At 44.7% G+C, this 12,664-nt stretch overlaps 2 protein-coding genes across 2 annotated transcripts; both read right to left on the minus strand.

The window, feature by feature from the left end:
• Positions 1–1,936: 1,936 nt before the first annotated feature.
• Positions 1,937–5,335, minus strand: her13 (hairy-related 13). Its single transcript, XM_071897305.2, has 4 exons — positions 5,098–5,335; positions 4,579–4,665; positions 4,351–4,432; positions 1,937–3,641 (listed from the first exon to the last, which is right to left on the minus strand). The coding sequence occupies exons 1-4, from the start codon at positions 5,182–5,184 to the stop codon at positions 3,175–3,177; spliced, it is 723 nt and encodes a 240-aa protein (XP_071753406.2). The 5' UTR covers positions 5,185–5,335; the 3' UTR covers positions 1,937–3,174.
• A 3,455-nt stretch (positions 5,336–8,790) lies between these two features.
• her8.2 (hairy-related 8.2) lies at positions 8,791–10,465 on the minus strand. The gene is made up of 4 exons (XM_071897316.1): positions 10,403–10,465; positions 10,166–10,261; positions 9,990–10,068; positions 8,791–9,146 (listed from the first exon to the last, which is right to left on the minus strand). Exons 1-4 carry the CDS (start codon positions 10,463–10,465, stop codon positions 8,791–8,793), a joined length of 594 nt encoding a protein of 197 aa, XP_071753417.1.
• Positions 10,466–12,664: the final 2,199 nt, after the last annotated feature.

Consider the following 12,664-nt stretch of genomic DNA (forward strand, 5'->3'; position numbering starts at 1 on the left):
AAACAGTGACATGTAAGACTACTCTTGCATATTTAGTTTTAGCATATTTAAAATGGGCCAGTAGTATTTGCACATTGTCACTTAACTTCTGCTGCTTGACTTCAGGGAGTAAGGATCATTATGAAATTAACATTAGCCACAGAAGAGGTGCAGATTTTGCAATCAATACTGGCCCACAGACTATAGGGTGAGACAACTACATAATTATGCATTTTGAGTGAACTATTCCTTATTCCTTAGTCCATCCACACATGAAAATTGGACAACTATTCTCTCACCTTGCAAGTAGTCTATGGGCCAGTAGTTTCTTTTGTAAACTGTCTCTTGGAACAGCTGATTTGCAACAGATAGTGTAGGCCAGAGTGTGCCACCATTATAAAATTAACATTATTTGTCAAGGGGCAGTTTGCAAATATTACTGGTCCTACACAGGCCTAATGCATGAATATAAGGTATATTAAAGATGAGGCAAACATGGTGTTTCAGTCAGAGATTAGTTTATTTTTAACAAACATTCAGAATGCCGATTTTCAAAATAAAATATTTCAAAACTGAATTTGACAATTCTCAATACATGTAACAGCACCGATGTAGCGTCGTTTGTAATTCTGAAAGCAAATTTTTGTTTGAGTAGTTCGCTTCATCTTTCCTATTAATTTCATTACCAAAAGCCATATTTTGTTGCGTTATTATTTGAGGTAAACCAACACCCTAAACCTAACCAACCCAACCAACGAAGGCAACGAGTACTAGCCAATTAGAGGCAGAGTAGGGCGGGTCATGCCTTCGCCATCCTAGGAAAAAAAATTTGCAGCACACTACTGAATGATGCGCATAAGAGGAGATTTAGAAGTGGGTATACGCAATGCCGACTGAAAAATAAGTAGGTATACGCCGTATACCTGCGTATACCCTGCACTACACCACTGATCAGCGCTGTTGTCTTTCCCTGACAGATGAAAGGAGAGCTGACTGGATGGGGGTGTAAGGGAAACAAATTACCGCTCCCGGGACTAATAAGAAAAGTAATTTACAAAGCATTACTTTGGGAATGAGTAACGAGTAACGCGTCCGGCGCCACAGACGGGCCCGCTGTGGTTTGTCGGCTCGTTTGAGGTTGGTGGTCGGTGGTTTTCAGGGCCTAGACAGTCCAGACAGGATCTAACAGCCCTTTGTTAATACGCTCATTGTACGTGAGGTGTGAGCGAAGACACTTGGATAGGCGAAGCCAGAGGTGCGACTCTTTCATGTGCGCACACGCACCGCGCGTCCTCGCGGTGTGAAAGGACTATGGGCCAGACTCAAAGGGGGGGTTGGGGGTGTGTGTGGAGGGGGGGTTGATGGTGAAATGAGAGCAGAGGTTTTTTTTTTATTTTTTTTAAAGTTTATCATTTCAAAAAGGGCAGAACCTGCAAATTGTGTGTAACATTTAGGATTAACATTATTATTGAGTTGACAAATTGAGTAAAAGACGCCCCAAAGTGTTTGATTTTTGCAAAAAGACTATTTTTGAACTTCACTGGCATTTCTTTCCAATTGGACATAATGTGAGCACAGACATTGAATGTCTATTAGTCTATTGGTTTCTTTTATTAAAGGCTACAATAGTCAGTGTTAATTACTTGGCTGTTAATTGAATGGGCCATAGGAATCAAACTTTAATCCCACTGCTGTAATAGCCTGCTATACTTTATGTAAATTAGCCCAACGTCATTTAAGATGACATAAATTCTTTAGTTAAACGTTTACATTTCTTGAAAAAAACATTTTTACCCACGTTCCCCATGGGAGATTTTATCCTATTCAGCATTTTTGATATTAACCTCAGGGGCATTGAGTGGCATAAGACAGTGACATTTTCATTAGATTATTTTATTTAGCAAATTCAGACATTTTGATAGCAAAACATTTCTAAACATCATCACAACATCAAGTGGTCATCCTGAAGGAGGCTATAGGGCAAATAAACTACAGGCCTTTATGGCCTTATACAGAAATACAATAGAAATATTTATATTAATCAGAGGAATTGCCGAACTTGTCGGTTTCTAAAAGAGCTTTGTCCTTGTACAAATCCTTTATACACGCCATTATTTACAAAAAAAAAACTGTGAACATCCTGAATCCTTCCTCCTCTGTCCGTTGAGCTATAAGTGAATGTTGAGAGTGAAGGTTCTCTCTTTCTCCAGGTACAAGAAAAAGTCACAACCTTGGACTCAGGTAGACTCCAAACCAGGGGCAACACTACTGGGAGGGAAAAAGGGGGAGGGGGGGACTCTCAGGAGGATCCAAGCTGGAGGGGCCCTTCAGAGAGGAGAGGTGTTACTATACTAAGTTAAAGGAGAAATCCTCCTCAGACACTCTGACACTGTTGGATATCATCAATCTGTGATGTTCAGTGCATTCCAGGAGTTATTTTGTGATGAAGTGTTGCAATTGACTTTTTTTTTTTAACCACTGTCCCAAAACCTGCCTAGACTTGTACTTCAGTTAGTGATTTCCTACATTTCCCAGAATGCCTTTCAACAACCCCGAGAGAAGGGGTTTTCCTCCCCTTCTCTGGGGATTGTTGAAAGGGGTTGTTGCATTCAACTGTGGGTTATACAAGTGGAGAGAGCAGTAGCGACAGTGATACCAGAGTGAGAGTTGAGAAAAGGAGAGAATCAACCCCCTTACTCAAAACTCAACATGTCTTGTGGCTGCATTGCATTCTGGTCTATTGGGGTGGAGGTCTACTGTGGTGCAGAAATTGCTATCTCTGCCTCTTCCATGATGGATTTGTCTCTGTATGATTGTGTACATGAACGTTGGTGCAAAATTGTGAGTCTAGACACCAAAACCTGATGTTTAGGCTACCGCTGATGTTTCAGATAGCTGAAAAAAATTCTGATATCAAACTCCATTGTAGCTGCACTGGAAATACCTCAACGTGACGTCATGTTCTCTACGTTTGGCGAGTTATCCACCGGAACAAAAAAAATACCAAACAACAAAATGGACCCAGGAATGCAAGGTACATCACCAATAGCAGTGTCAAAGTGTTTTAAGGTGGATTTTTCCTTTAAATGCGTCAAGGAGGGGGTCCAGTCTCACCTCTGATCTGGGTGCCCTCAATTTCTGGCAGCGCCCCTGCTCCAAACTCTTCCTACTGCACCCCAACCAAACCCCGAGCCTCTACCAGGGCCTCCACATGGACTGAGGGTAGGTGATGGTGGGCACGCCTGGCTCCTCCCGGTTCTCCAGACCCTCGGTGGAGCTCTGGTTGTGCTCGCTGTCGGTCTCGTCCAGGTCGGAGCACAGGTCCTCGCTGGATGTGGTGGAGGGGGCCGGGGAGAGGGCAGAGGATGAGCCGCTGGACAGGCTCCGTCCCCCGGGCGAGGCCAGCGCCGCGCACAGCGCCTCGCCGCCTCCGTGCCAAGTGCCGCCGTTGTTACCAGAAGTGTCCGTGATTAGATCCATCAGCACGTCCTGGAAGTGGTCCTCGTTCAGGGGCATGCACTCCAGCAGATGGTTGAGGAGCTCCGCCGCCACCGTCGCGTCGATCCCGGGACAGTTGGACACGAACATGTGGACCTCGTGCATGCACTGGATGTAGCCGGCCGCAAACCGTTCACTGGCTTCTCGGTTCAGTGCATCAGTCTCTGTGGGGAGGAGAGAGAAGGCTTATTAGAGAATGATAAACCTTATTGCACTTGTACTATTGCACTACTGCTGGCGGCCTTAGCCAAGTCAGTGTTGGATGGTTGGCATTAGTAGGGTCATTACTTTTCCCAGTAAGGAGTAGTGTAACAAATTAGTCACTATTTCCAGGTCATCCAGGTCAGAACACATAGTCATGTTACAGTTATAAATTGAAAAAAATGTTTTTTTTAAAATAGTGTTTCTTGTTATCACCTCCCTTTAAATCTCAGACTGAAGTTGAATTATTCAAAAACGATATACCACCCCATCCAACAATTTGTTTTCTTCATAATTAGTAGTTCATCCAAGAAGGTTGGATGAGAGGATGGCTTGGATGGGTTTACTTTCACTGGGTGGAAATATTCCCATTACTTTGATTTTATAGGGCACAAGGCAATAATAACAGACATCAACTCTATCTGTCTCCCTTGATCATTCACAGCAGAGATAATTGGGATTGAAGGTATAAAAGAGGATGCAATGTCCAATTTTGGAGATGCAAATGAAACGAAATGAAACAAAGTAATGTAACAAATAGTGTTGGGAATTACTTTTCCCAAGGGAGTAATATGTAAAGTAATGGCATTAGATTTGGAATAACTACCGCAACACTGCTCAGTAGGCCTATTATGTGTAACTGATAGAAGCATGAACCGCCTTTGCGCAGACCTTGGGTTCGGTTCCTCAGGATGTCCTCCACCTTCTTCACGGTCATCTCCAGCACCTCCGCGTTCTCCATCTTGGAGTGAAACTGTGGAAACAACGAGGTGACCTCCATCAGAATCAAACGTCCCTTTTATCCCACGACAGGTGAGCTACCATTAAAGGTGCAGTGTGTGTGTGTGTGTGTGTGTGTGTGTGTGTGTGTGTGTGTGTGTTTGCGTGCGCCGTACTCACGTCTGTGTCTGCGAGCAAAGTCCGCAGCTCCTGCAAACTCTCATTGATGCGAGCACGCCTCTTCTTTTCCACCAAAGGCTTTCTAGTCTGTAAGAGCAAAGTAAAGAAATTGCGTTAACTCATCAGTTTCCAATGAGAGAATTCGTCACCGCTGCATCATTGCGCTGCATGCGCTGGATGTATTACTGGTGCGTGGACAATGCGTGCGTAAACTAAAACCAATGTTGTTTGACATTTATTACTGGCTCTCTGAAGTTTTCGTAATAAAAACATATCGTTAGTGAATTAAAGTTGCGACAAACATGCAGCATGTAATTACTATAATCGATGATCGTCTGATCAGTTTGATCTCAATGCGTTTGAGCCGAAACTCGAGCGCCTTGGCATAAAGCTGCACACAGTTTGCAGCAACAACAAATGCATTACGGATTAATTTAAAACCGGCGTGACAAGTGCGTCATGACCTAGTGGGTCCAGAAAGTGCATAAACCTGTTATTCCCTCAACCATCCCTCCGTACCTTTCTGTCCCCTCGCTGAATCCCGTAGTAGGACTCATCCTCATCCATGCCAAGTCCGTTCTTGCTGGGCCGAGCCGAGGGGGCCATGTTGGTTGGATCGCCGTTTCTGTTGCTATTTCCCCCAATGCTGGTTTTCCTCCCGATCCGTCAATGAGGGGCAGCTGGCAAACGGAACCGGTCAGAGGAAAAAATCTATAAACTCACAGGCGAGGCGCCCTGTGTTTATTGTGCAATCCTAGTGAGACGTGCTGCTGGCGCTGAGTGGCTGTTGTTAGTATTTATAGGGGCTTATTAACATGTGAATAGGGGCTGAGCTGCTCTCGCTGGGGGACAACGGAGCGCACACCGCCGGAGCCAATGAGCGCCCACTCCCTTTGTCTCCGGTCAGCCCCGGTCTGCGCCCCGAGGAGCTGGACGGGCTTTAATAAATCAGCTTTTTGGGTTAGGGGACCGGCGGCTCTCTTTTTCCCCCTGTTAGTTACTTATGAACTGTGGCTCATTCACTTGTGCAAAGGTCATGTTAGACGCATGAAATGAAGTTTAAAGGCAGCCAAAGAAATGTAGCATTTTTGGTGGGCCTATAAATCAGAGTCATGCCTATTTTCAGCATTTTGCATTTTTAATAAAATACTTAGATTTATGAAATGAGGACAAATATCTGAATATAATCTCAACTGGCCACAGAATTATAGGTTATACATTTTGTGGATTAATGTTTTATTCTACAAACAAATTTCATATCTCATATTATAATTTTAGCTCTCATGTAATTGTAGTTTTAAGCCTGGTTGTGCAATTTCATAACCTACACAGCCTGACTGTATCAGTGTCAGTATGCAGCCTGCGGGTCTGTTTTCCGCCCTACCCAGTCCTCTCCCTGCTCTCTTTGTGTCCGAGGCTCAGCAGATTTACCGGCTGCTTGGCGGATGTAACGCGATGCCTTCAGTTGGCAGCTGCTGCTGGCGGCCCCTCGGCCCAAACTGAATCAGCCGGGGGAATTAAGGGCCCTTCTCCAAAGAAAGCGACAGGTGTTGGCCTGCGCCTCGTTTGTTCTCCCCGTTGTTTGGTGACTTCTGATTTGTGTGCAACTGCATTCTCACGTAGGCTTCTCTGTTGTTCTGAGAAAGCTTATCATCTCTGGAATGGCTTTTTTTTTTTTTTAATTGATAACCATTTCACTATGTGTACTGTAATTGTAACGTGGTATATAGGCCAAACATGCAGAATATATACGCTGGCTTGCTTTAAATAACAATTAGGTTTTGTGAATTGAGTGGTTCTAGTCCCTCTGATATCCATCCATATGCCATTTTCTGCGTTTGGATGTGCTGGTTTAGGCCTTTACGCACAATGTCTATTTGTTTATGTCTAGTAAGAGTGCTCAACCCTCTGCCCTCGTTTTTATACGCGTTTTGTACAGCGCATTATCATGCAAATCACCCTTACAATAGAACAGTTCTGTCTGCCCAAAAATGCACCACGGAGGTGTCTGTGCCATCTTTCAGGTAAATAAGATGATGGCTTTAGGGTGCACTTTTACGCACGGCTTTTCCGCAATTGCGCGGCGTTTCCGCAAAGGCACCAGTAAACTCTAGTACCCCAAATGAAGGGCGAGTCTCGGAGCTTTGAAGTGGAGGAGGTTTTGGCACCTCGCCACCCCCCAATGCTCCGCTCCAGATCTTTAATGGTCTGGACTGTGGAGAGAGCAGCTGTCTCGGCTCGCTTTTGTTGGTGAACTCGCCCAGGGACCAGGCGTCCCCCTCCGTCCCTCTCTTCAGCACCGCCACCGCCCAGCTCCATGAGATCTGTGGTGGCCAATCATAATGGCAATAATAGCAGAGGGAGAATGGGGCCATGTGCACGTTTCTAATTTTCAAAAACCAGTAATGCATTACACATTTATTGAAACATAAACGTGCCAGAAAACGGTTCTTTAGACTTTAGCAGAACCCTCTGGTGCCATAAAGAACCTTTGTAGAAAGGTTTTACATACTCAAATGGTTCTACACAGAACTATTTATGGTGCTGTAAAGAATAATTTAAGAACATATGAAGTGCTTCAAATCAGCAGTAGCCTATAAAACGCCCTTTTTAAGACCACACTGAGTTCTTTATTGTGATTTACCAGTTTATTTTTATTTGAACCAAATTAGTTACTTTTTGTCAGAGGCCAAATTAAATTTATATTGCAAAGTCTTACTTATTAAATGTCGATGATCAGCTCAATAATTACACACACATAAGCACGTACAAACTCTCCGAACCACTGATCATGAAATGTGTGTTAAGAATAATTTCCAACAACAGGGTTAATAGATTAAGATTATTAATTAGATCAGGATAGTAATAGCACAGCATATCAACATCATCACAAATCACTGTCAGTGTCATGGTAAAGACGGTGATCTTTGGGACCAAAAATTTGCAGATTCATTGTGCAATTTGTTTTTTTTTTATTCCTGACTATCAGGTCTCTGCTAATGAGGACTGTATAGAACCTATGTATATGAACGATGTATCCAGTCCATCACCAACAAGCTATAATTTCTGAGGTTTCTATAATCCACCTGTTTAGTTTTCCCTTAATCACATTTCATTTAGGCAAAGCGTGACGGGCGTTTTCTTACACAAATATGAACAGCTAAACATTCATAATACTTCATAATACCTCAATGCAAATACTTGTATAGGCATGGCCCTATGCTGAAAATGCATGGAGGGTTCCAACATGTTGGCTATAAACAGGTTGGTGTGATCATGTAATATCTGCCAGTTTGTATAGGCAACTGCTGAGCCTGATTTGCATCTAATAATTCAGCTTCTTTCAATGGGAAAATCTCAGCCTAACCGCTAATAACTGCTATAAAAATGTGAATGATTTGTAGACTGGTTTGTCACGTAGGTTAATTTGTGAGATTACAATGTCAACAAATGACACAACTAAAGAAAACATTGCAGGGCTTCCTGTGGGGATAAAGTGCAGACCATGTAGGCTATATTTGTGATGTCACAGGTTCAAATCCGCCTCATATGACCTTTGTCATCAGGGGAGCTGCTGATGGGGGGAAACAAGAAGCACTTTCAGGAGCCCCCAAACTCTTGGCAATCCTTTAGAGAGGTGAGGTGATATTAAGTTTGATACATTTTGATATGTGTGTGTGTGTGTGTGTGTGTGTGTGTTGTGGTGTCACATGTTGTCAGGGGGGCTCAGGATTCCTATCAGCACCCCTGTTGGTTGCATGTCACCCACTCTTTCCCACTCATTCTCTACTGCACGCTATCCAATAAAGCAGAAATGCCATAAAAATTATAAGTGCACAATGTTTTTTTTAATTAATGCGTGGGTTAATTATACAACAAAGGAGGAAGAAATACAAAATCTAAACAGTGCTGAGCAAAGTCTAAGAAGAAACGTCATACCTTATAATATCAAATAAATATAAGCTGTTAATACAATAAATATAAGAAAGATTAATAAGAGCCTTCTACAAAGCAGGCTACAGGAAGTCGACTTCTGATGGGAAGTACTTGAAAAAGGACTGTATAGAATCATTACAGCACACCTAGAATAATCATCACTGGAGCAAAAGCGCCCCACACGTTTGTCTTCTCAGTAGCATATCTATAAGATACATAACAGAGGAACGGCTAACAAAATGGAGAATCAAATTTCGTTGAGTCAAGTCCACCAGTTCACCAGGGCCTCCACATCTCCAGCATGCCCAGGTGGGGGCTGTGGAGCGGGGGCCTCTCCGGACGCCCGGCCTCCCTCTGGATCTGCCTGCCGGGCTGCGGGTCTCCTCTGACGGGCGTGCCGGGGAGGCCGGCGCCTTGGCCGGGCGGGGGCGGGGCGTCGTGCCTCGGGGTGGGCGGGGCGGGCCGCTCGTCGCTGGACCGGGGCAGGGACTTGAGCAGGTGGTTGAGCAGGCGGGAGCCCAGCGTTTTGTCCATCCACTCGCAGGTGAGCAGCATGTTGTGGACCTCGTGCATGCACTGGATGTAACCCGTGCTGTATTTCTGCTGCGCCTCCAGGCCTAGCGTGGGGTCTGCTGGGGGGGGAGAAGGGAGGAGACGTGAGGTCACAGCAGGTGTCACAGCACCCCCTGGTGGAGGCAGCACCACCTGCAGCCAATGGACCAATTTAACAACTGTTGGTTTTCTTTTGAGGGGGAATGAATATTGCTTTCAAAACACAGAATTTTAACGTAAAAGCAACATTTTACTCCCTAATAAGCCTTTAAGGAAGGATTTCTACTAAGCATGCATGCTGTTTCTCAACCTGATCTTGTCTCACATCCCTACAATTAAACCCATTCACACCTGGGAGCTGCCCAGTTGCCTACAACCAGTCTTCCACTATTGGCCAATGGAGGGACATTCAGGTCACAACACTTCTCCAAACATGAGTTCTCACACTTCTAACAATAGTTGGCCTCTGCACTCCTGACATGTATGGTAGCTGAACTGACATTTCAGTGTGTTGCTACTGCCCTCTACTGCCAAATAGTCGTCTAGGTCAATGGATCCCAAACATTTTTTTTTTCTATGTTAAGAACCCCATTTGATAAGATTTTGTCCTAAGGAACCCCACTGAGAAGATTTTAGTAGTTAGATATGATTTAGCTTTGAATTGCAGAACTGTCATTATTTAGCCTTGGTGGAGTGAACAGTAAAAACTGATCAAAACTGCATTCTATCTATTATGCATTCTCCCACTGTGCAAACTCCTTCTAAATGGAATAATGGTGAAATTACTCAATAGTGAATTTTTCCTCATACTGCTGGGGACCCCCTGGAACCCCATCAAGGACCCCTAGAGGTCCCCAGACCCTATATTGTGATATCCAAAGACACTTGTTGCCCGTAAGAGTTCACTGAGCCAGGCCACTTACCATTCAGTTTGTTAGTCTGGATGTTTTGCAGATGTTTCACTGTCATCTCTAGTATGTCGGCTTTCTCAAGTTTGGATTGCTGTTGAGAGATGAACAGGCCTTACGTTAATTTTTTAGCCCGAAGAATCATAAATAGCCTCCACTGTTTACTTGTAGAAGAGATGAGAAATACTCACATCAAGTCTGAAAGCTCCGATCACAGTTTCTTTCAGCTGATCCAAACAATTGTTTATCCTCTCCCGTCGTTTTCTTTCAATAAGCGGCTTTCTCAGCTATAAGGATTACAAAAAAATAATACTCGGTTAGTGGCAACCAAAATTGCGAGGCACCATACCGGAGCGGAGAAGACAAAGTGCGCTGTCCTGCATTATATCCTAATAGAGAGAGCTGATCTATATCCAGAAGGGAAATACCTTTCTCTCCTCCTTGGCACTCGGATGTTTCCCCACGTTGTGCGCCATAGATGAAGCGGTCATATTTTTTTCTCGGGAGCCTGCGGACTTGTGTGTTGCCTTGGCTGAAGTCTCAGCGCGTCTCTAAGGGCCCTCGGCGCGGCGCGGCCCTCTTATTTATAGGGCGCAATTAGCATGTGAATGGTCCAACTCTTTGGCTGCGGGATTTTCCCACACACGGGGTCCCATCAGTCAAGACTGACAGGTCACTGGCTCCATTCAATAGCCGAGATACCCGGCCTGGAAAAAAAACACACACACTCACAAGCGACAGATGTCCAGCCTGAAACCATGCACTGCCCCCCCCCCCTCGCCTCCTCCCGCCCTCCTCCACCCTCCATCCCACAAAAAAAACTTTCGTTTCCTCTTCTCCCAGGGATGAACAAGAGTGTGCAGTTACCGTGCTTTACTCCGGGGAGCCCCTCGCCCATTCTCTTCAATGAACAGGAGCAACATTACACTACCTGCAAAAAGGCGAAACCTATTCTCTCAAGGCTCACAGGAAAATATACACACAATAGGCCGGCCATTTGACAACACACCTGGGCATACATACTGTAGTTCTGCTCACATGTAAGCTGCTTCAGTACTCAAGAAAAAACTGCTGGTCTCAGCATTCAAACTGATTTCACCCATGTGACAATTACATTATAATAACATTAAAGCCACCCAGCTGGATGACAGCCCATACTTAATTCTCACGCTATTAGCTTTTGCAATAATAACAGGTGCTCCCTATACCGACTCAAATAATCAATGCTGGATCCGTGCGTAATGGAGCGAGAAGACAGCTTTACGCATGACATTCCCATGGTCTCTGGTTCAAACAGGGTGCCGAAGTTTTTATATACAGTGACACCCAGCTTCTTCCCTATGAGTCCCTATTTGACAATAGTGCTTCAATAATGGCAGCCTACTCAAACAGGTGTGAAGATAACGGTGGGAACAGGTGCCTCAATACAATACCTCATTATGACCAGAAGGCCTACAACACTAAAAACTAGACCTACTCTACATTTCTTCCCTTTGAGAATAATCAGGAGAGACTGAAACAGGTTGGTTTGGTCTTGTTCCACTTCCCAAGAGCAGCACAGCAGGTTCTGTCTACCGCGGTGAAATCTCGCAGTGTAATTTCGCGAGCTTTGATCACGTTCCGTATTTGCGAATGTCAAACATCTGCTGTCAACTGTTAGTGAGCAGATGTCAGATTGACCAGATGTCCCCCCACCTTTGGGCCCCTAAAGCGGGGGCCCCTGTTTAGAGCCACGCGACTGCCAGGCGAATGCCGGGTCGTGGGAACCGGAGCCGAACAATGGCCGCTATTCAGCCAAACCTAATCACCATGAAGAGAGTAATAACCTCCAGAAGAGTGGATAGTCCGGCCGGGGAGGAGCTGGACGCAGAGCCCCTGGCAGGTGACCAGAGGCTGGCCAGGTGTAACCAGTGATGCAGCGGTAAACAAAAAGGTGGGTCAACTATGACCTTCACTCGGTCATCATCAGAAGACAAAAATAATAACAACAAAAATCAATTATAGGCTATATTTCAGAAAAGCATTAGGCCTAATTTTTGTTTTCCCCCCTAAAAGACCCGATCCGCACCGAAAAAATAGGGTTATTCAATGGTTGTAGTGGTTCTACATAGAACCGTAATGACCCAAAGAAACCTCTGATTGGTTAAAAAAAAAGAAGAAAAAAAAGACACTGGCAAATAAAAAATAAAGAGCCCAGTGTGGTTAAAAAAATGTAAGCCGTTTTCTTCCATAAAATACCCTATCTTCACTTTACTATAATGTATGTGGAGATTTCTATCAACCTAAAAAGACGAGTAAGCACTCTGCAAATAAAAAAAGGTGTGTAAGCTGAGTGAGGTGGGCTTATCCCTGGGTGTGACCACTACAAGTGGCGATGCATGCATGAATTCAAAAGCAAAGAAAGCAACAATAGCGTCTGCAACAGGTGCCGTGCCGGAACACCGGGCTGCGCACTTGTTGCTTTCGGGACAGAGACGAGAGAATGAATATTTCACGGATTTCAACAGCAGACCTCGCACAGGCTGTTGCATAAATTAAAAAGCCTGATTATAAATCTTGAGTGCCCACACACGCACGCACGCACCAGCCCTCTCATTTTGTATAAACTAGTGTGCGTACTATAGGCTGTCGGGGGGTGGGGGGGTGGGGGGGGGTTACACATATGGGACATCTGGACACGCGTCCAGCAT

This window comes from Centroberyx gerrardi, chromosome 6, assembly GCF_048128805.1.
Source record: "Centroberyx gerrardi isolate f3 chromosome 6, fCenGer3.hap1.cur.20231027, whole genome shotgun sequence".
Classification (NCBI taxonomy): Eukaryota; Metazoa; Chordata; class Actinopteri; order Beryciformes; family Berycidae; genus Centroberyx; species Centroberyx gerrardi.

Coding starts and splice junctions, on each gene's coding strand:
- her8.2 (XM_071897316.1), bottom strand. CDS start 10,465: ATGACCGCTTCATCTATGGCGCACAACGTGGGGAAACATCCGAGTGCC. Junction 10,069..10,165: donor TCGGAGCTTTCAGACTTGAT/GTGAGTATTTCT, acceptor ATCTCTCAACAG/CAATCCAAACTTGAGAAAGC. Junction 9,147..9,989: donor CCAGACTAACAAACTGAATG/GTAAGTGGCCTG, acceptor CTCCCCCCCCAG/CAGACCCCACGCTAGGCCTG.
- her13 (XM_071897305.2), bottom strand. CDS start 5,184: ATGGCCCCCTCGGCTCGGCCCAGCAAGAACGGACTTGGCATGGATGAG. Junction 4,666..5,097: donor TTCAGCGAGGGGACAGAAAG/GTACGGAGGGAT, acceptor TTGCTCTTACAG/ACTAGAAAGCCTTTGGTGGA. Junction 3,642..4,350: donor CCTGAGGAACCGAACCCAAG/GTCTGCGCAAAG, acceptor TCCTCCCCACAG/AGACTGATGCACTGAACCGA.